This window comes from Lutra lutra, chromosome 15 (assembly GCF_902655055.1).
Source record: "Lutra lutra chromosome 15, mLutLut1.2, whole genome shotgun sequence".
Taxonomy (NCBI): domain Eukaryota; kingdom Metazoa; phylum Chordata; class Mammalia; order Carnivora; family Mustelidae; genus Lutra; species Lutra lutra.
The window spans coordinates 53,951,011-53,973,961 of record NC_062292.1 but is presented as its reverse complement, the minus strand read 5'-3'; the positions used below and the strand labels follow the sequence as shown (position 1 = coordinate 53,973,961).

At 42.2% G+C, this 22,951-nt stretch overlaps 1 protein-coding gene across 1 annotated transcript in view; it reads left to right on the top strand.

The window, feature by feature from the left end:
* Positions 1-22,951, top strand: part of USH2A (usherin) — a 705,277-nt gene that overhangs the window by 647,469 nt on the left and 34,857 nt on the right. The window contains 3 exon segments of the mRNA XM_047705734.1: positions 1,955-2,182; positions 7,778-9,294; positions 12,043-12,364. Coding sequence (XP_047561690.1) covers positions 1,955-2,182; positions 7,778-9,294; positions 12,043-12,364 — 2,067 coding nt within the window.

The window sequence follows — 22,951 nt, the reverse complement described above, 5'->3', positions numbered from 1 at the left end:
CAAAAGCTATCTCTAAGTGTCCCCCAACAGCCTACCTTTTTTATATATAATCTGTTAGAGGTGATTACTATTTGCTTTGGAGCTTATGCTTTTTTGGCACCCATTACTGAATATTCTGAACAAAGAGTTTTTCTTCTTTGCATTATTAATCTTGCCCATGATTGCCCTATTTCCACAGAAAAGGAATCATTTATCAGAAAAGAATGTTTGTAATCGGGACTTGTAGCATCTTCAGATTTAATATTCATTATGGTCATTCTAGTTCTGTGCTATATTTATCTAAAAGACCAATCCAGTGTTATGGAGAAATAAGTTTTAAATATTTATGATCCAACTTTTAATATTTTAAAAAAGAGAAATTAGTATTTCTATAAAATTTGTTTCAGAGTCTGGTCGCTTAGCAAATGTTTAAATATTAAAAGATTTCAAGAGGTTAGCATGTAATATCATAATGGGACTTATTGAAAGAGGAAAATTGACTTAGAAGTTTTTGATAAATAAAGGAAATTATATTTTCTCTGCTCGTGTTTAACACATAATAAGAGACATTAGACAGGTGAAACTTATGACCAAGAATATGAGGAAACAGTGTCAAAAATTATTTCTACAAAGTGTTTTGGTTTTGTCTGACCAATTTTTTAGAAAATGATTCAAACTGACTTTGCCACTTTGTTTTAGATTTTATTCAAAATGATATTTGGATGCCTCCCAATTAGGAGAATTTCTAGTCACGTAACTTTGTCTGATTTCGGGTATCTACTCTCAGAAATAACTTCCTCTTCTCTCCCTCACATTCATCCTTTTGTATCCACCAAGGAGAGGACAATTGAAAACTGTCGTGTTTAAACATCTAATAAACCAAACCTGATCTTACACACCATGAAGACATTCAAAACTTCCTCATGATTACTCACGTATAGTACACAAAAGAAAGTGTGTCTGTGTGTCTGGGTGTCTCTGTGTGTCAGTATGTGTCTCTGGATGTGTGTGTGTGTGTGTGTGTGTGTGTTATCTATACACATATTCATGGTCCACTTGCAGACATATTTGCTATTCATAAACAGACATATCCACCCAGCCCAGATGTAGAAAGAGCACCCTGGGCGCTTTCAAAACATGAAGACTTTTAGTTCCAGCTTTTAGTTATGTAAAATACATTAAATGTTCTCTCCAAGCAGGAAAAAAACAAAACAAAACAAAAAACCCCTCTAATCCTATCTTTTTTTTTCCTTTTAAATCAACAAAAACCAAATTCTCAAAGCCTAGCTAACAATTATTGTTGGTAAATTTGATGGTTCCAGTTATGATATTTTTAACAAACGAGACTATTTTCACATGTATATATATATATATATATATATATATATATATATATATATCACTAGTAGACTTCTCTAAGCGTGTTTGTGCATTTACAGTTCAGCTCACTTGTCGTTTTGTTTTCTTGTGTCTGTTTTACTGAATCTGTAAGATATAAATACTCACCAAGAGAAGGAGGGAGGGAGACTGGGGAGAGTCATATGTATATACAAATTGTGCTGGGGATTAACCGTTCCAGTTAGACCTCCAAGCCCTTAAGATTATCCCATTTTTTGTCATGAAACTTGGTGCCGCTGATTTCCACCATGAGCTGAATGCCTCACTAGCCTGAAGCACCTTTTTTTTTCTTTTCTTTTTTTTTTATGTTATGTGTCACATCCTTTGGGTTGCAAGCTCTGGAAAGGCAAGGATTCTATCTGATCCCCACTTTGTGTATGTCTGAAGTTATACAACATTTGATAGTATATTCAGGTGTGAAGAACAATAAAAAAGCCACATTGTTTTCTTAGTAATTCAAAACTCTGTTGTGATATTTATGCTGCCATTGCTAATGTACCTTGGTCAGAGAATGACCTTCCAGCAATTGTTAGCAGTTCCTAAAAGAAATCTAACCTGTTAATTTTTGTGCATGCAGGGAACGAGCCATCAAGCCCACCTATTTGGGTTAGAACCATTCACAACATATCACATTGGAATTGTGGCCACAAACCAGGCAGGAGACGTTTCAAGCCCCTGGACCGTGGTTCAAACCCTAGAATCTTCCCCAAGTGGACTGAGCAACTTTACAGTAGAACAGCAAGAGAACGGCCGGGCGTTGTTGCTACAGTGGTCAGAGCCTGTGAGAACCAATGGTGTGATTAAGGTAACGTCTACTCTGAATATGAAATCATGTTTGGTGTCCTCCAGATAAATAGATGAGCCCTGACATGCCATCAGGTCACTGTGGGGAAACACCCTTCACCGTCTGTTTAATCCTCCTTGATAGCTCCTCCAGGCACTTAATCATAGATCAGAGAAAACTAGCTCCCATGTATTATGCTTCCTATGAACCCAACACTGGGCTAAGTGCTCTCCGTGGATTATCTCATTTAACTTGCACATCAACCCTACCAGGTAGGTACCACTAAACTTCATGAGGCATATCAAGGCTAAATAATTACCCAAGTCCCCATTGCAAATGATCGAATCGCAACTTGAAGTCAGGAAGTCACGCCAAAACGTAACTCTAAATGACTGTTCCTACTGCCTCCTGACTTATCCTGCACAGTTATTTGCTTTAGTCCTGCCTAATTTGCACCTTGAGCCGAGCTCATTAAGCAGAAGACAGGAAGCCCCCCCGTGTCTAACACCCCCCACCTCCATATGTAGCCGTGAAGAGCAGTCTTACTAAGGTCCTAGGTGCGTCTCGGGTTTGACCAGTCTGTGAGCACAAATAAGATGGCATTTCTGTTACTAGACTGCATTTCGTTGATTTGAGTGATCACCCATGTGCAAGCCAGTCTTCATCTGCCTTTTGGATACTCGTCCCCAACAGCTGGGGTGACTTACCGGTCAGACTGTGCCTGCCTCTAGTCCTGGACCACCGCTTCAGCCCTGATCAACTGCCTTCTGCAGGCTGGGACTGCCGGTCCCCTCCTCCACCACTCCTTCTCCAGGTGGTCAAGAGTCCCCTATTGACTCCACCTAGAACAGTTAAGACTAAGCTGTAACTTTGAGGAAAGCTTCTCTGAAAACCCTACGAGGAAGATGACAGCAGAAATTACCTACGGCAACAAGTTAGAACTGTAACTAGACCTCACAGGCCCAGGCCCATCCTCGTGAGCCTCCAGGTAACAGCCTCACTGCTTAGTACCATGGCTGCCTCTCCGCCAAGCTGCAGGCCTGCTACAAGGCATCAGAAGCAAGCTGCCTTCTACCAGCCTGCCTACGTGTGACAGTGCCTGAGGCTTGAGCCATATGACCCAGGGTCTCAAAATCCAAGCCAATGCCCTAAGATCCCATCAGAGAAAAGAGTCTCTCTCTTCATACCCATCCTTTTGATACCCATTCCCTCCTTTTGAGTGTTTGTTTCCCATACTAGCATCTGCCTCTTCTTGGTATGATTGACAATAGGAATATCTCCTCCTTTACCTTCATTGACATTTCACCAAATCTTTATTAAGCTTCTACTAAGTGCCAGGCATTTATTCAGGAGTGAACAAGACAACCAAGGTCCTCCTGCTGTCACACACCTTGTGTGTGTGTGTGTGTGTGTGTGTGAGAGAGTGTGTTTGTGGGCACACGTGCACATGAATGGTGGTGGTACAGAGAAGCAAACAAAAAGCTAATGCACAAATAAGAGAATTTCAGAGAAGGATGAACACCATAAAAAAAAATTAAACACAATAATGTAATTACGCCTACTCAGGCTGTTTTAGAATGGATGATCATTTGAATTGACATTTGAGCTGAGCCCTGAATGACAAGACCGAGTCAGTCATGTGAAGATATGAGAGCAAAATGTTCCAAACAAACTGAACAGCAAATGCAAGGCCTGAAGCCAGGAATGAACTTGGTGCATTCAAATGAACGGAAGAAAGCCAGCGTGGTTGAAGTATTGGGGGGTGGGGTGCACGGAGAGAAAGATGAGAATGGCAGATTGGTAGGAAGTAGATTGTGCCCAGCCTTGTGGGCTGTGATGAGTTTGGAACTTATTCTAAGTGTGATGAAAAATTACTGAAAGGTTTAGGCAATTAAATAGTATAATCAAATTTATGTTTTTCAAAACCACTCTGGCTGCTATGTATAAAATGGACTCTAAGAAGACCAGTGGAATTTGGAAGATGCTAAAAATTTAAGGTAGAATTATGGTGGCTTGAATTAGAGTGGGAGCTGTGAGGACAGAAGATGTAGGTGAATTGGAGATATATACAGAAAGCAAAGCTGACAGGATCTGTTAATGGACTGGATGTGAAACAGGAAGGAAAAGGGATATTCAGGCCTTGAGTCATTGACTAAGAAAGTAAGGCTGGGAAGTATACAGGTTTGAAGGGACAAGTAGACAGTTGGAGGTATATGTCTAGAACTCTATTTTTGGAATTCATTAGTATATGAGTGACATTTAAACCCATGGGTCTAGAGGATATCAGGTATGGAGAGAATATAACTAGAAATGATAAGAGGTAGGGCTCAAGCTCTGAGTAATACAGAAATTTGGAGGTCAAGAGGAGGCAGTGGCGCCAGCAAAGGAGACTCAGAAGAGGCAAGTAAGGTAGAAGAACAGGTAGATAAGTGGGGCATCCCAAAACTGTGGAGAAAGTATGTCCGATGCTCTTGAAAGATCAAGTGGAATGAGGGCAGAGAAGTCATCCTGGACCTGGAAATGAGGTAATCATAGTGACCTTGACAAGAAGATCAAATGGTGAAATGAGAAACCAGGTTGGGACAGCTTGAGGAGAAAATAGCAAGTGAGGAATGAGGACCCCAACTCTTTAAAGAAGCATAGATGAAAAGCAGAGAAACAGGGCAGTAGCTGAGGGACTAGAGTGTCAAGAAATTTTATTTAAAAATCAATGAAAGATACTAGAGTACATTTAAACACTAATGGAAATAGCCCAGTAGAGGGAGATAAATTGGTGATGCAAGAGATAATGAGAATGATTGCAGGCATGAAATCTATAGAAGGAGCGGGTATGGGACCCAGAGCTCAGGTGGGCTCCTCGGGGTAGAGATACTTCATCCAGAGCACAAGGAAGGAGGGCACGCAGTGTAAATCTGGATTCACATGGATATGATGAGGATAATACATAACATGGGAATATTCCTTTCTGACTGCTTCTATTTCTCCAGTCAAGTATGTGGTTCTGTCAACAACCACCTATGAGAGACAGAAGAGGGTGATGGAAGAGACAGAAGAGTTTGTGAGGAAAGGAGAAAATATTAAAGAATCGCTTTGGAAAATGAAAGAGAGAACATGTGGGGGAATGGAATAGGACTACAAGGGGGGAGTCGCCCTCTTAAAATTTAAAGTAAGATATTTAAAGTGAGACCATTCAGCATAGTCAAGTGTTTTTCCCCAAACCCAGCTAGAAGCTAAGGTATGGAGGGAAAGCTAAATTTAATACTAATTAGAGATTTGCTAGGTGAATATGAGGGAGCTCAGGGACTCATCAAGGCTTTCAAGTTGATTATGGAAGCTAAGCGCTCTTCAGAAAATACACTATTTCCCTTCCCTCAGGGGTGTGGTCTTGCCCTAGGAACCCAACTAGAAAAAAAAAATCACATTGAAATACAATAATCCAGCATAAATCGATTTCCAAAAGTCTAGGCTATTTAATCTTAAATAACAAAAAAATATATAAACAGCGCAGTCCAAGTTAGGTTTGCCTGTGGGAATGTTTCAAACTTGATGTGCCTGCCAGAGGATTCTTTTTTTTTTTTTTTTTAATTTCTTTTCAGTGTTCCAGGATTCATTGTTTATGCACCACACCCAGTGCTCCATGCAATACGTGCCCTCCCTAATACCCACCATGAGGCTCACCCAACCCCTCATGCCCCTCCCCTCCAAAACCCTTAGTTTGTTTCTCAGAGTCCACAGTCTCTCATGATTCGTCTCCCCCTCCAGTTCCCCCCAACTCCCTTCTCTCCAGCTCTCCATGCCCTCCGTGTTATTCCTTATCCTCCACAAGTAAGTGAAACCATATGATAATTGACTCTCTCTGCTTGACTTATTTCACTTAGCATAATCTCTTCCAGTCCCATCCATGCTGATACAAAAGTTGGGTCTTCATCCTTTCTGATGGAGGCATAATACTCCATAGTGTATATGGACTGTATCTTCTTTATCCATTTGTCTTTTGAAGGGCATCTTGGTTCTTTCCAAGAACCATCTTGGTTCTTTGGCAACTGTAGCCATTGCTGCTATGAACATTGGGGTACTTTTTACTTTTTTTTTTTCTTTTCACTACATCTGTATCTTTGGGGGGAAATACCCAATAGTGAAATTGCAGGGTCATAGGGAAGCTCTATTTTTAATTTCTTAAGGAATGTCCACACTGTTTTCCAAAGTGGTTTCATCAACTTGCATTCCCACCAACAGTGTAAGAGGGTTCCCCTTTTTCCACATCCTCTCCAACACACGTTGTTTACTATCTTGTTAATTTTGGACATTCTAACTGGTGTAAGGTGGTATCTCAGTATGGTTTTTATTTGAATCTCCCAGATAGCTAATGAGGATGAACATTTTTTCATGTGTCTGTTAGCCATTTGTATGTCTTCTTTGGAGAAGTGTCTGCTCATGTCTTCTGCCCATTTTTTGACATGATTATCTGTTTTGTGTGTGTTGAGTTTGAGAGGTTCTTTACAGATCTTGGATATCAGTCCTTTGTCTGTACTGTCATTTGCAAATATCTTCTCCCATTCTGTGGGTTGGCTCTTTGTTTTGTTGACTGTTTCCTTTGCTGTGCAGAAGCTTTTCATCTTGATGAAGTCCCAAAAGTTCATATTCACTTTTGTTTCCTTTGCCTTTGGAGACATATTTTGAAAGAAGTTGCTGTCTGCCAGGGTATTCTGAAATACATCCCCGCCCCTCTTGAGGGATGCCATCCTCGGGAGCCACTACCAACCACAGGGATGTATCATATCTCTCAGGTGCATCGAGGCTGGGAAAGGGCAGGAAATCACTATATAAAAACATCTACATTCAAGTTGAGTTACTTCCCATCTTTCGCAAAGAATGATGAATAATATGAGATGAAAATTTGCCCTGCATTTATATAACAAATGTTCAGATGGTTTTCCCAGAACCAAAGGGTACTTTGCTCCAAAGGAGCAATCTGTTCTTCCATGGCCTGCAAGAGAAAACAGCATGGTTTATTCCATCTTCTAATCATTCCAAGTTTGTATCTATATTTGTGTAAATATGTAGAACACATAAATGCATATATGTGTATGTATGTGTGCCCACACATAGATACACAGACATTTTCAGCCCTGACACCCTGGTACAAATGGTTAAGTAATATAATTCAATTTCCCAGTAAATGCTACAAAAAGATAGACACTGTAGATAGGCCCTACTTATCCCATTCAGAATGAAATCCAAAGTGGTCATCATCTATAAAACAGGGGATATGAATACTGTTCCTTACCTTTAAAAAAATAAAAATAGGAGGAAACGTATTTGACCTTTTAAGTCGAAGAATCAGCTTCAATAGTCCTTAGCTTTTAGATATGTGCTTATATGATATCCAACCTTAAAAAAAAAAAAAAGGCAAAGGAAACCATTGTTCTTCTTTTTGTGGACTTTTCATTAACTAGAAAAGATCACATTCTCAAAATTAATATCAGAATGTTTCATCTGGATTAGGACCATCAAGATGAGGAATAGGAGGGAGAGAAGGTTAAAAGGGACAAAACAGCTACACCAAGAAATCATATGCTACACATTATTTTCCCTCTGCTTCTGTGCTTCCTGCAGATCTACAACATCTTCAGCGAGGGTATCCTGGAGTACTCTGGCTTGAATCGTCAGTTTCTCTTCCGACGCCTGGTCCCTTTCAGCCTCTACACGCTCACCCTGGAGGCCTGCACCAAGGCGGGCTGTGCACACTCAGTGCCCCAGCCCATGTGGACAGAGGAAGCCCCTCCCCACTCTCAGTTAGCGCCTACGATCCGGTCTGTGGGGTCCACCAGCATTGAGCTGCGCTGGTCTGAGCCTCTCCACCCACACGGAAAGATAATTCGCTATGAAGTCATTCGCAGGTGCTTCGAGGGAAAAGCTTGGGGAAATCAGACAATCCAGGCCGATGAGAAAATTGTTTTCACAGAATATGATACTGAAAGGAACACATTTATGTATAATGACACTGGTTTGCAGCCATGGACACAGTGTGAATATAAAATCCACACTTGGAATTCAGCAGGCCACACCTGTAGCTCTTGGCTCGTAGTAAGGACAATGCAGGCGCCTCCAGAAGGTCTCTCTCCACCTGAGGTAGCCTATGTATCTATGAATCCCCCAAAACTACTGATTTCCTGGATCCCCCCCGAACAGTCCAATGGTATTATCCAGTCATACAAACTTCAGAGGAATGGAGTGCTCTATCCTTTCAGCTTTGATGCTGTGACTTTCAATTATACAGACAAAGAGCTGCTTCCGTTTTCTACCTACATTTATGCCCTCATAGCCTGCTCGGCGGGGGGCTGCTCCACCAGCAAACCCACCAGCGTCACAACGCCTGAGGCTGCCCCAGCAGGAGTCAGCCCTCCAGCTCTCTGGACTCTCAGCGCTACTCAGATAAATGTATCGTGGTCACCACCATCGGTTCAAAATGGAAAGATCACTAAATATTTGCTTAAATTGGATGGTAAGGAGTACCTTGCTGGGCAGAACCTGTCCCTGCTGGTTTCTGACCTCCAACCTTATACTCAGTATAACTTCTCCCTGGAAGCCTGCACTAACGGAGGTTGCACAGAGAGTGCGCCAAGATCAGCCTGGACCCTGGAGGCCCCACCGCAGGACATGGAGCCTCCAAAATTGCAAGTCACAGGCTCGGAATCCATAGAAATCACCTGGAAACCTCCCAGAAACCCAAACGGCCAGATCAGAAGTTATGAACTTAGACGGGATGGCACCATTGTCTATACTGGCCTGGAAACCCGCTACCACGATTTCATTCTCACCCCAGGCGTGGAGTATGGCTACACAGTGACTGCCAACAACAGCCAAGGGGGTGTTTTGAGTCCACTTGTCAAAGACAGAACCAGCCCCTCAGCACCTTCAGGGGTAGAACCTCCAAAATTGAAGGCCAAGGGCCCACAAGAGATTTTAGTGAACTGGGATGCTCCGGTGAGGACAAATGGCGATATCGTCAATTACACCCTCTTTATCCGAGAGCTGTTTGCAAAAGAAACAAAAATCATACACATCAATACAAGTCATACTTCTTTTGACACACAGTCACTCCTAGTAGACCAGCTGAAGCCATTTCACAGGTAAGTGGCCAACTCAGATTCGCTAAGAATAAGCCACTGTGAGCCCTCCGTCTGTTCAAATGAAAACTCTAGAAGCAAGATGGGGGATGTCTCCAACCCCCAACCACTTAACCATTGACAGTGGACTGAACACGTCCTCATCCTGTCCAAACTTGCTTGCGTAACTCCTAGAGAGCAAAATTCTCGCAGGTGACAGCCTGAAAGTCATTTTTCAGAAATGTTTGCAGTTCACCACAATGTCGGGAACACGTTGCAGAGATGGGCCCCTTCCCTGAGTCTAGTCCCTCCTGAAAACATCCAGGCCCCTGGACAGTTGTGAGAACCTGGATGGTGTCATCTGATCCAGGCATTGAAGAAAAGTAGGTATTATAGTAAAGAGGAAGAAAGTACCAGTAAGAGCTCTTACTAGCCAGAGTGGGCTGACCCAAATTTTGTTTGGGGGAGAGCCTGCTTACTGAATCCTGTACTTCCTGCAGGGATAATAAGACTCATCCGACTCTGTTTCCCCAACCCCTTAGGATTCCCCCAGCTCTGATCTCATGACTTTCCAGGATGGTGCCGATTTGCTACCTCCTGTTTCTCAACGGTCCCCTTGGGGCTCTCTGACGTGCATGGGTGTGTGCTGCTCCCCCTACAAAGCAATCTTACTACTGGCCCTTTTCCTCTAGCTTGAAGAATTACTTGGCATTTTTCCCTATCACATTTTAAGTAACTTACATCCCCAGCGAGAAGAGTAATAAAAGACATTTTATGCTTAAAATTTAGTAAAATGAACAGAACCACTTAAAAAAAATTAAAGGCTGAAAGAGTGTTGATTTCCAACCACCACTGGTAAAATTCAGCTATTATTGTAATCTACTGATGTGTAGATTGGATCCCTCCTATAACTATCTCTGATATATAGTGCTGTTTAAATGAAACATTCATGGTCTTATGCATCTACTCATGACAATTATTTAAGGTCGCATTAAATATTAAACAAGAATTAAAACTTCCGCAGCTATCTTTCATAGCTAATCCACATACCATGTGAGTTGCCTTTAATCTTACTCTGATTTGGGGCATTAAAAAAAAGACCCAGGTTAGCTGCAGAGCTGTGCATTTTATACTGGCTTCCTCTTTACCTGACTGGTACCTGCAAATTTGAAAAAATCGTATCAGCTTGCTCCCCTTTGAAACTCTTAGCCAAAAAGGTTTCTAAAGAAAAAGGTTTCCAGGTGTGAAAGAAGCACCTTTCCCAGGCTGGGGTGGGGGGATTTGATCATCTGATAAACCTAACACTGATACTTACGGTGACAAGAGATGTCTCTGCACTCTCCATTCTCATTTAAGAGATAAGTGACATTCATGACTTGAAACAACACATCACTTCTACATGAAGTTGGGGTTCATGTAGTTTGGGGTTTTTCTAGCAGCTTAATGCTTACCGAATACTGTAAATTACTGTGTCCTCCTGGGAGTAACTCCAGAAGGTCAGTAGGAAGAAGGAGCATGGGAATACTCAAGTAGCAAAAGGAATGTGAACCAGAATTTTAAAACTACCACAGATAATCCAGAAAACAAATAATCTATGTATGGAAAATTGAAATGGGCTTTCCAGAGTTGGTTAGGAGTCAGTGCCGTAACACACAGATGCACCGATGCACCCGTAAACCAGTAGTCCCATCACAGCGGAGATGAGCAGCGGAGAAGCAGACAGGAGGGAGAAGCAGAAAAGGGGAAAGATGCCACAAAGGAAGAGAGACGTGTAATTAAGAAGGGGAAGGGGGAATAAGAAGAGGACATGGGGAAAAGAAAGAAAGCAAGGAAGAGAACAGAAAGCAGCACTAAGAGGGAAGCAGCAAAGAGAAGAGGAAAAGCTGGAACCCAAAGAAGTAAAGATAGGAAAAAAAGTGGCTGCAGCTGGAGGGAAGATCAAGGTGTCATAAAATCAGTGGGGCCTGGGTGCAGAGGGAATAAAGCACTTAGGTGTTGCTGTAGGCACTTAATACTAACAAAAGCCCCTCTTGTTGGAAAGGATAAGTCCCAGCTATGTAAATAGACCTTTCCAGGTGGCAGGAGACCAACTATGAGGCAAAACATAATTGATTGGTTGAGTTTAACTGGGTGGTGATAAGGTGTCTCCATGATTGATAATCTAGCTTGTAGCTGGGTTAACTTTGGCCCCAAAAGGTCTTTGTGTGGTGTAAGAGAGCCTGTTTTAAGATGTCAGGTATCAGGTGAGGGGATTTATTACCACTGAAACCTTAACTCCATGATGTTCCTTCATGACCTGGAAACATTCCTGGGGAATCATTTAGCTCCGGCTGCAGAGATAGAAAGAGCCCAGGGCTACGGAGAGCTGGTTCATGCCCCGCAAAGGTCTACATTCTTCATCGTTGTGTTAAGTAATTCTGCAGAATACGAGAATTTTTTATGTTGGAGAGAACCTTGAAAGTGAATGTATTCCTTACATTCCTGTTACAGGGAAGAATCGTGGCCACCCTTTCCAAACAGTTGAGAATTTTTGTTTTAGTTTGGGAAGCCAGGAAGATTTAACGTGTTCGCACTTTTTTATAGAAAGAGGACATTGTTGCTCTTTAAAAGGATGAGCTGTAGATAAGAATAAATGTAAACGGATTTGTCTTTTTTCTTTTCAGCAAATGGTCTTTTTTTTTTTTTTTTCCCCTGAGAAACAGTCTTGTAAATATTCCTCCCTTGAAAACCTGTTTTGCTAATAATGGGTAATTTCGCCCTTGTGTCCTGAAGGTATGAAGTTCAAATTCAAGCCTGCACCATGCTGGGGTGTGCTTCAAGTGACTGGGCGTCCCTACAGACCCCTGAGGTTGCGCCTCTGATGCAGCTCCCGCCACATCTAGACGTACGGATGGCTCCAGGGGGGTTCCAGCCCACAGTCGCCCTTTCGTGGACGGGACCACTTCAGCCAAATGGAAAAGTTTTATATTATGAGCTATACAGAAGGCAAAGAACAACTCAACCTGGGAAATCAAACCCAGTGCTCGCCTACAACGGAAGCGCAAGCTCTTTTACGGATTCCGAACTATCGCCTTTCACAGAATATGAGTATCAGGTAAGAAATGTGTATTATCAGCTATTCACACTGAGACTGTAGGCACACATCAGCCCCTGCCTGTAAAAATGCCTTACAATTTGAAAAACCACTTAAAGAAACATGGGGCTTAAGGAATTCAATAATATCCTCTAAAATTGTTTAAGCAGTAAATGAGGGAGGAAAGACCATATTCATTTGCCTTCTTCGTTTTCTTGGTGCTTGAACCATGTGATACATGCTTGTTGTTCCTATGTAAATTTCAGGTGAGGTATTTGCATTCCTTATTAATGAAGTGATTTCTACCATTAAGCATCCCTCCGTCAGTGTTGCCTTGGCAGGAAACACTCCTTGTTAAACAATCACTTTGATTGAGAGGGTAGGAGAAGAGTAAATGAAACAAGATGGGATCGGGAGGGAGACAAACCATAAGTGACTCTTAATCTCACAAAACAAACTGAGGGCTGATGGGGGGAGGGGGTTGGGAGAGGGGGGTGGGGTTATGGATATTGGGGAGGGTATGCACTATGGTGAGTGCTGTGAAGTGTGTAAACCTGGCGATTCGCAGACCTGTACCCCTGGGGATAAAAATATATGTTTATAAAGCTGTAAAAAAAAAAAAAAAAGAAAGAAAAAAGGATGAATACCCAAGTTTTGTAGCAACATGGACGGGACATGGACAGAGATGATGCTGAGTGAAATAAGTCAAGCAGAGAGAGTCAATTATCATATGGTTTCACTTATTTGCGGAGCATAACAAATAGCATGGAGGACAAGGGGAGATGGAGAGGAGAAGGGAGTTGAGGGAAATTGGAAGGGGAGGTGAACCATGAGAGACTATGGACTCTGAAAAACGATCTGAGAATTTTGAAGGGGTGGGGGGTGGGAGGTTGGGGGCACCAGGTGGTGGGTATTGTAGAGGGCACGGATTGCATGGAGCACTGGGTGTGGTGCAAAAATAATGAATACTGTTATGCTGAAAAAATAAAAAATTAAAAATTAAAAAAAAAAACAATCACTTTGAAAATAACTCCTTAATTGTACCAAGATAAAATAAAACCCAGTGGCAAGTGTCTTCACTCCTGTGCTCAAGAACGATATGGAGTGTTGGAGAAATGTCTACCGGAAAACAACAAACCTGTGCACGGGGGTGAAGCAAATTTTGTATGAGAGCAGTCTAAAACATAGGATTTTGCATATGCCTAAAATGCCATGAATTAAGGAAAATATTCTGAAAATATGTTGAAACCCTTAGAGGGCTTCTGTTAAGTTTACTTTGTTTTGCTCTCGGAATGTTTTTTTTATTTTTCTTATGATAGCAACTCCATTTCTGGGCGGGGAGGGAGATGAGGGGGGTCCTTCCCCCACCCCTTGCTCAGGTCTAGGGGGGAGTGTCAGTCACCGAATGTGTCAGGCTTCTCCTAACCGAGGAGTAGGCACAGAAGCCATGCTCTACCCCTCATACTCGCCCGGAGCCTCATCTTCTGCGCAGTGACTCAAAATTTTAAAAAAGAGATGAGAAGTCCTGATAAAAGATCCGTAACCTCAATCCAAAAGATTTCTTACCCCTGCTATTTCCAGGCATGGTTCTTCAACCATTCTCCTAATCCCATGCACTCCCAATAAACTTCCTTTTGCATAAGTCAGAACCAGTTCCTCTTGCTTGTAGTCAGAAGCTTGCTGATTGATACAAGCCCTAAGTGCCAGGCACAATGCCAAGTGCAATTTTCTAAAAGAGGAAACGGAACCTTGAAAAGCTCACCATAACCAGAAAGAATAAAATCACTAAGTCACCAGAAATATGTTGAGCTGATCGATGAGTACAGTGATTAGAGATAACATTTTTTAAGTGTTAGAAGAGTATATTTTGGGCCAATAACGTGTGAGACAAATGACCCAAGGAAGTTAGTAAAAATTGAAAATATAAAAAGAACCTTGAATGGTTTGGAGAAATACACAGATATGCATCCATAATCCCTTCTCTCTGTTTCCAAATCTTTAAGTTTTTTCTAGGTTCAGCACAACTCATTTGGCAGCAAAATGCAGTCTGAACAAACTGGAGACTATAGCATTTATTTATCCCAACTAATGTGACTATTTATGTCTTGCTACAGAAATGGCGTATTTTACTATCAGATCATTCTGAGGATATTACAAAATATACAGTATAGGTATTTTACTACCTTTGTAAAATCTGGAAAAAGAAACGAAATTATTTAAAAACACATCAGGCCCCAAGGGTTTAGGGAAAATATGTGATTCTTATCATAAACAAACAAAATGCCTATTGATACCACAGTTGGAAACAAAATAATATTAGAAACAGCCAGAATCTATGTAGCAGGCACGTTTTTGTTCTTTTCTCTTCATCTTTACTTAAAAAGTGTCAAATTATCAAAGATTCCTCTATTCTCCGTGATCTATTCTCCCTTATGAATAAAAGCACATCTTTGTGACAGAGCAGAATGGAATCAGCAAGTAATCTTTGGCTTCTAATTAGATGAAACTAAATGACCCATAGATCCTGAAAGCAAACCAGCGGTTATAGCTTCTTTGGCATTGTGCCGTGCCATTGGGTTCAGTAACTGGCCAGATGATCCATAGAAGTCTTATTCCAGTTTTCTAAGGCATGGTAAACTTCACCCACCTGTCTTAGCTCTAGTGCGTTCTCTTACCCGGAGCTAAGGACAAGCAGGAACCCAGGGACCCCCAGTTCAGAGGAGAGTAGACCTCAGCCTGTTCTCTTTCTTCTGTAACTCCGTCAGCTCTGGGTCATGCTTCTCCTCCAAACTCATTCCCCCCGATGGAGTATCTAATGGTGTTTCCATAACAAACTGACCTCAGATTTGCACTTATTAGCTAATCCTACCTTGTTACAAAATAAGAAGCCAGAGGGTAAAGTCTAGCCTATCTGCCCGAAGCCTGGTTCTTACAGGAAATATTTTGAGAAGTATAGAATAAATGCTGAAATAAATGAACTAAAATATCAGGTGTATTTAGCCTGTGTAACTGCGGAGTCTATATAGACCCTGACTAATCTTACAGAAGCCATTTAGGAAGTAATGTACTAAAAGAATTGATTTCCCTTTTACAAAAGAACGTTTTGCCATTGAGATGAATTTGCATTGCTCTCAAAGCTGTATGAGGGTACTTCGTTGGCAAGCTGCCTTTCAGAAAATGCCTTCATGGTCCTAGAGGCATTGGTTCACCCAACATCTGTCAATGATTTGACCCTTCTGCAGAGGATTGTATATTTTTAGGTAACTTATATTTCTGGGAATCAAACCAGAGAACTGAAAAACTGCCCAGAGGTATGGATCTGTTAATCAAAAAAGTGGCGATGATCTGTAGTTGGGTAGGTGGTCTTTCATGTGGTGTGCCCTGACGGTGTCAGACGCTGCTGTCCACCACGCTCTTACATGACCCTATACCACTATCCTCATTTCTGGTTTGGAGCTAAGTCATCGAAGACAGCTGCCAACATTTATAATGTGGGAAAGCCAAAACAGCACTTTCTAGTGTAAGTTCACCCATCACTTGACAGATGGAGCTCTGGGCGTGATAGAGCTTTGGGAGAAAAGCTACAGAGTGGATGAGTTCTGATAGACAGAAGGGACAGGAACTCTATGGAGAAAGGGATTCTTACTGAACGAAAGGGGAATCCTTTACTCCAGGAGACCTTGGAGGGTGAAGTCCAGCCAGTGTCACTTACCTGACAACAGGTCATAGAACCAGCTTGGTAACTGTCATGTTTGAAAGTGGACAAAAGCCATGTGATATTATAGGCATCTTCTAAGTTTTCAATAATTCCTCAATATTGAACATCTTAAATGTACTGGCTCCGAGTGTTTCAAGTACAAGAGCAGGTTCAAAGTGCAGATTCCAAAGGGTGAGGGTGCGGATTCCCAGCAATCTGTATTTTCAACAAGCAGTTTTGATGATCCACAGCCCTTTTTTTTTTTTCCTTCTTTTGAGAAATACTGCCGCAGAGGATACAGCATTGTTGCTCTGTGACTTGAGCCGGATTTTCAGGTGGTGATTTCCTAATTCAGTGGCTCTCAGCCCTGGCTGCACATTAGAATCACCCGGGGAACTTTAACCACGTTCCCTATGCTCTGGCCCCAGCCCCCTGTAGTTCTGATTCTGAGATGGGTCCAGGGATCAGTGCGTTTCAAAAGGTCCCCAGGTGATTCTAATGTACAGCCAGGGCTGAGAATCACAGTCCTAAACAATCATAAAACGATTGCCTAAATAAGTGAACCCAGGCCCCACTAGCGCCTAATTTACATGCTGATAATTGATGACCAACCTATTTACCTTGCTCTACCCATGACTTCCCGAAACAAGAGTCCTATTGTTTTAGTATGAAACTGAAGGGGGGGCAGAATATATTATCTGCAAAGTTCATGTCTCAGTTATTCAAGTAATTTCTTTTACTCTTCCTCATGGATTTTGTCTGATTTCTGATGGCATTTTCTTTTGCTTTGTTTCTCACTTGGGAGACCTGGCCTTTGGTAGTAAAAGTTGTAACGTTCTCCACCACTTAGAATGGGATTTTTCTAATTGGATTCGTTTCGACACAGCTTCCAGAGATTCTGAAGGATCAGCTTTAATAAGAACAGTAAGATCTAAAATAGAAATTGTAGAAATTTGGATGTGCCTTTTTGTGTTTCACGAGATGGATGTGGTGTCTTTGCAGAAGCACACGCTACGAGTCTCATTAGAGGACAAGCATTCTCAGTGATTTTCAAACACAATTTGGTTTACCAAAACCGAATCCTCAAAAACACTGTCAGTGCATGATTCACACATAAATGAGATGCATTTTTACAAAATTACAAAATGCATTTTACCCAAATTCTTCGGCGCACGGATCTTTTCCTTTACCTGGAGATTACAGACTTCCTGTTCAACAGAATAGTTACAAAATCCAATGTGATACTTTCCATAGACAATACTCGTTTCTATCCTCAATGCTTTCAAAATCGGGCTGTACTCATCTAGAAGGTGTAAACCTCCGAATTCTATGTGGGGAAGTCCTTAATTGTTCAGCACGAAAATAAGACGACGGTCTCTGCACAGGCTTGGGAGAGGGGCCTGGATGTGAGTCTGCTCCAGAAGCAGCTTCAGTTTTTACCTGCAGGGGAGCTGCGGCTGATGCGTGGCTCCCAGTAATCGTGCATTCATATTCATACTCTCGCTTAAGGCAATGACTCACCGCGGATTTGCTAGGGCCTGCCATGGCTCCCCCTTTCACCGGATCATGCTGTCAGTGACTTAATTAGTTTTCCTGAAAATTCCCCCACTTGACAGCGTTTTGCAATAAGCACCCACGCTCACGCGATCTCCGAAGACTGGAAGGCTTCCAGGGCCTCGTAACTGGGTGACTGAGAAGTGACAGGTCAGCCTCAGAGGAAACCCTATGACTCACTACGTGTGGGGCTGATCTCAGGGCTGGTGCTGTGGGAGGCCACACAGGATGGCAGCTGCCCGCTGCTTTCTAACACAATTTCAGGCTCCAAAAGAGGATGGAAGGGAGGGCTGAGAAGGAGACAGATGAGGGGACGGACCCTCACCATTCTTGCCAAAAACATCCTTGTGAGGATTGCAGGAGGGGCTGTTGGGGACTTCTCTGTGCACCCCACAAACTGTGGGTGACGAGCTGGAAGAGAGGAGAAAGGACAGCAGCTTTGAGTCCCTCTCTCACTATATATGGATCCTTGAGCAAAACAACCTCTCTCAGTGGTTTCTCCCTGTGTTTAAATGGAAGCTCTCCCCAGTTCTGAATTCTAGGAGCCTCCGTGGGGGTGATCTACAACCATACACTGTAGAAAATTCTCATCAAACTTCAGCTTCTCTTCATTGAATCTATAATTTATAAAACCTGGCAGAATGCATTCTGATCCTAAGTAATTTGATTTTCTGATCATGTTTAGCTTTAACTGGTATCAAAGCAAGTGAGTATATGAGACCAGCTTCAGACAATCAATAGTTGTATGGTTCTCTACCTCCAAAATGGATACGTGGAAATATCAGTAGTGGTGTTTCCTAATGAAACCCAATTTATTTATTAACTAATAAATGTATTTAATAAATTACATATATAATAAAATATAAATGTCAACAAATAACATTTTTTTGCTTACTGCATGTAAGAGTCCCATTTGGGTTCTTGAGAAAACGTACATCATCAGTAAGGTATCGTGATTATTTTTACTGCAAGTGATAGAAAGCTAACTTAAACCGAAAGGAAATGTTTCTGCTCACCTACTGGGAAAGGGACAGAAGATTTTTTTTTTTCCTTAAAGATTCTACTTATTTATTTGACAGACAGAGATCACAAGTAGGCAGAGACAGGCAGAGAGAGGAGGAAGCAGGCTCCCCGCGGAGGAGAGAACCCGATGTAGGGCTCCATCCGAGGACTGGGATCATGACCTGAGCCAAAGGCAGAGGCTTTAACCCACTGAACCACCCAGGTGCCCCAGGACAGAAGACATTCTTTGAAACCAAGGAAAAGTTTCAAACTCCAAGCCTCCGCAGGAGCCTTAAGTGTAGGACTCAAAGCTGTCAGATTTATTCTTTCTCCCTTCCTCCATCTTTGGATTGTCTCCATTTGGCTTCATTCCCCACCAGACTCTCTCCGGACACTGGAGACATTCACTCCTGACACTACCTGATCAAACCTTCTCGGTGCCTTGGATTCCTTGTCTTTGAAGTGTGGATCGCAGCACATTGAACTCACGGGCTTGCTTTGAGACTGAATGAGTTGATACGTAAATATACTTCGGCCAATGCCTCACACGTATGAACTACTCACCTGGTGCAAGTATGATAGGTATTATATTATTATTCTGACCCTCCCACCTCCAAGTGGAAAGAGGACTTCTCTCTCTCTCTCAGTATTCGTAAGTCAACCAAGAGCCAGACTCTCACAAACCAACCAACACCTTATAGTCGTGTGACTAAGAGAGTGGAGGACTTGGATCAAATAGGCCTGGTCATAGCCCCCCACCTCCCCCACCCCCGTCCTACAGCTGAGATTTTGTAAATATGTGGGAGACACTGTCATCCAGAAACAAGAGCTGCCCCGGCACATGACGCACACCAACCAGGCTACTATGAAATAGTCACAATTCCTGGGCTCTTTCCCCTTAGATACTCATAGCCAGCAGAGGAAACTGAGTGACAGATCACACAGCTTGGCCAAGGCACTTAATTTCTCATAGCCTCACTTTAAAAAAGAAAAAAAAAAAAATGGGTGTGGTAAGAGAACTGAGAGATCTTCTATGTCTAGCTGGATGCCTGCTGCATAGTAGGGCCACCTCCCCCCTCTACCCTCATCCCCTACTATATTAAAAAAAAAAAAAAAAAAAAATGGAGGTACTTTCTTCTAAGACAGAAAAGAGCCAGGCTAAGAAAACTCTTATGTCTCTATCAATGAGTCACTAATATAATCCTAGAAAGCAAGAGCTCAGTTGGTTCTGAAGGTGTGAGGCCCCTTCAGTCAGGTGGTCCAATCTTCTGTGTCCTTGCCATTTCTCTTCTCAGGACAAAAATATCTTGCCCACATACCCATGACTAAGATTCCTTCTAACTCTGAGTCTACACTTTTATGACTATCTACTCAATTCAGATGGCTTGTTTTCTGTTTCTATCACCTTTATCCCATCCCGTTCCTAAGTGTTTTCTGTGCCACTTTCAGAGAAAATGTATTAAGTATGTTTTCTGTTTGGTTTTGGACTTGCATTTAATTAGGTATTAATCTCGCTAACGTATTTCTGACCAGCATGGAAGCTTCTGTTTGGTTAGTCTCTCCCACAAGAACTAAGCTGCTCCCACCCCCAACTCCCACAGCTCAAGGTATTAAATGATTTATTGATATTGTCTGTCTCAAACAGTGCATTTGTTCTAAAACTTTAAAGTCAAAGTGCTACCGCTTAGACTAAAGGCCATCAGGACACTTCCATGAATAGAAATCAGAATTCTGCCACCAGAACAGGGACGGTGTCTTTTTTTGCCACCAGGTTTTTTGTTCCAACAGTAGATCATTTCTACCTACGTGTGTGTGTGCACACTCAGGAGCATGCCCTAGTTCACATGTGTGCATTTCTTTTCATTCTTTTTCTCTCTCCTGGCATCCCTTAGGATTCACTCTTCAGCTGCAGTTGTTGGCAATCTTTACATTGCCTTTGAGACAAGTCGTTCATCTGACGATGCCTTGATTGTCACCCTCACACTGATGCAACCCAAATTCATATTTCACTGAAGTCAGTATTGATCCTCCTATCTTTGTGTTGGAAGCTTGTTTTCTGGATATAAAATATTAAATGCGACCAAATTTTCTCTGACTGAAGGGAGATAATATGTAAGTCCAACCTGCCCTCATGGCTCTCCACCAACAGTGAGATGACCATGGAAATCAGGGCTCCCCCAAATCATCTGATTCGGTCCTGTAAAAACATTCAGGAACGGATAAAACATGTTTTATTTATTTCCCTTTATCCTAGTACTTGAATACTAAATAACTTATTATTAAGCACCCACCATGTTCAAAGTGTATGCCTAGTTACGAGGATTGGACCAGGAGGCTAAAAACCATGAACTCTATTCCTTGGGGGATTAAAGTTTAGTTCATAAGATAAACACATCCATAAATAATATATCCATAAAAATACAGGGATGGTAGTATAAGCTATGACGAAAGATATTTGAAATATCCAAGTGATGGTGCAGCAGAGAGAGGAACAGAGAATGCCTTATCTTCAAGGACAGCATGATTTCCGCACTGCACTCTCATAGCCCCTCTCATTCCACTCTCTGGCCAGACGGGCTTGAGCGGCACAGGTGGTGCTTGACTGAAATCATTCCATGCAGACATGAGGAGACACTATTCCTCTATTTCTTCAGTTTCACAAAATCATTTCCAATCTCTCCATGCTTATGATCCAATTCCAATCTCAGCCCACCCATTGTTACTGGGGCCTGTGTAAGGTTTGGAAATGTTCTCCCTGGTGTCAGGATCTCAGCAGGAAACAGATGGCATCCTCAAAGGGCCTCTGAAGAGAATTAAATGAAAAGGCTATTTATGGAGGCATGGGCAGAATTAAGAGAATCAACAAGGGAGGTTAAAGTACCCAGGGCCCAGCAATAGCCAGAAGCTATTACCTTCTAGGCCTAAAGGGGAAGAAGCTGTTCCTGGAACCCAGCAAATGCTACTGCCACTAAAGAGGGGCTGTGCCCATAGAGAAAGAATGCAGTCTTGACAAACTGGGGTGCCAAAGAGAGGGATCAGGAGGCATTAAAAAACTGAACTCTCTCCTTCCCTTGATCAAATCCAGCTGGAGAAAAGCCACAGGGAGGAGAAGTTCCTTAAGGCAGCCTTCAGAGTCATTTCCCAGTGCACAGAGTAGGGCAGAGGATGGATTTGGAGGCAAAGGGAGCATACCCGGCATACCCTCCGAACCTTAGATTGGTGCTGCTTCTCACTCAGTATGTGACAAAGAATCCTTTCCAGGCTGGATCACCTGGAAAGCTTTGGCTCGCCACTCCATGATTATTGATAATACACTAAGTAAATCTGAAAGCTTAAAGAGGATTGCCCTTAAGTACTTACTGATGGTATATTTCCATTACATTCGAAACAAATGTCTTGGTCTACATGAAGCAATTGAATCTACACGTGGAAACAAAAACGTTACGTTAAGATGCTTAAGTAAATCACATGCCTTCAATTGACATCTTTAAGGAGATAGTTGAGACTCTCTCTTGTGAATTGATTTATCTATCTGCTGATGGGTCTGATCTCACTAAGAAGCCTAAGAGCATCTCGGAGACTGCAGTTATCTCCCTGATGCCGACGGCGTGTTTGTAATGGGAACCGGAAGTAGAATTCTTTTCTCTGAAGAATCCAGTGAATTGCTCCAGGGTTTCCTTTCGTTCAGACTTCGGGTTGCATTTGAGAAATTTTCATTAATAATAAGGGAAAGTAGAGAATGCCATCCAAGATTCAAATGTTGATGTAGAAACAATATTTTTTCAAAAGTCAAGTGTATATTTGCTCTGACGCTCAAAATTTTAGAGCAGAGAAGTACCTGGAGAAAGACACACAGAGGTGTGGCCTAAACTCGAAATGCGGTGAAGGGTCTTCCAGTCTATGGTTGATCCACAGCAGCCCCACGGGACCCAGCAGTGGGTTGCAGAATTGCTACTTAGTCCCACTTTCTCTTCCAAGCAGTCAAGTCACTCTCTCCGAACTTTTCACATGAGTAATATAATAACCGTTAACTATTTTTTTGTGCTCACTATGTGATATGTTAAGAGCTTTACATATATTAACTCATGACAACCATTTGAGATAAAGACTATTGCTAGTAATAACATTTAGAAATCTGATGCATGGCAAGATTTGCAAAGATTGTTAACACGCCCCGGGATACAGCTGGTGAGTGGAAGAGCTTGACTTTGAAGCTGAGAATAAGGTTCCAAAGGCTGTGTCCTTAAACCCACCCCATCGTTGCTCCAAATGGTATTTATATACAGCTCAGGGGCTTTCAAAATCTTGATAAGATATTTAGAGGGGAGAGGGTGGGGGGAATGGGTTAGTCCGGT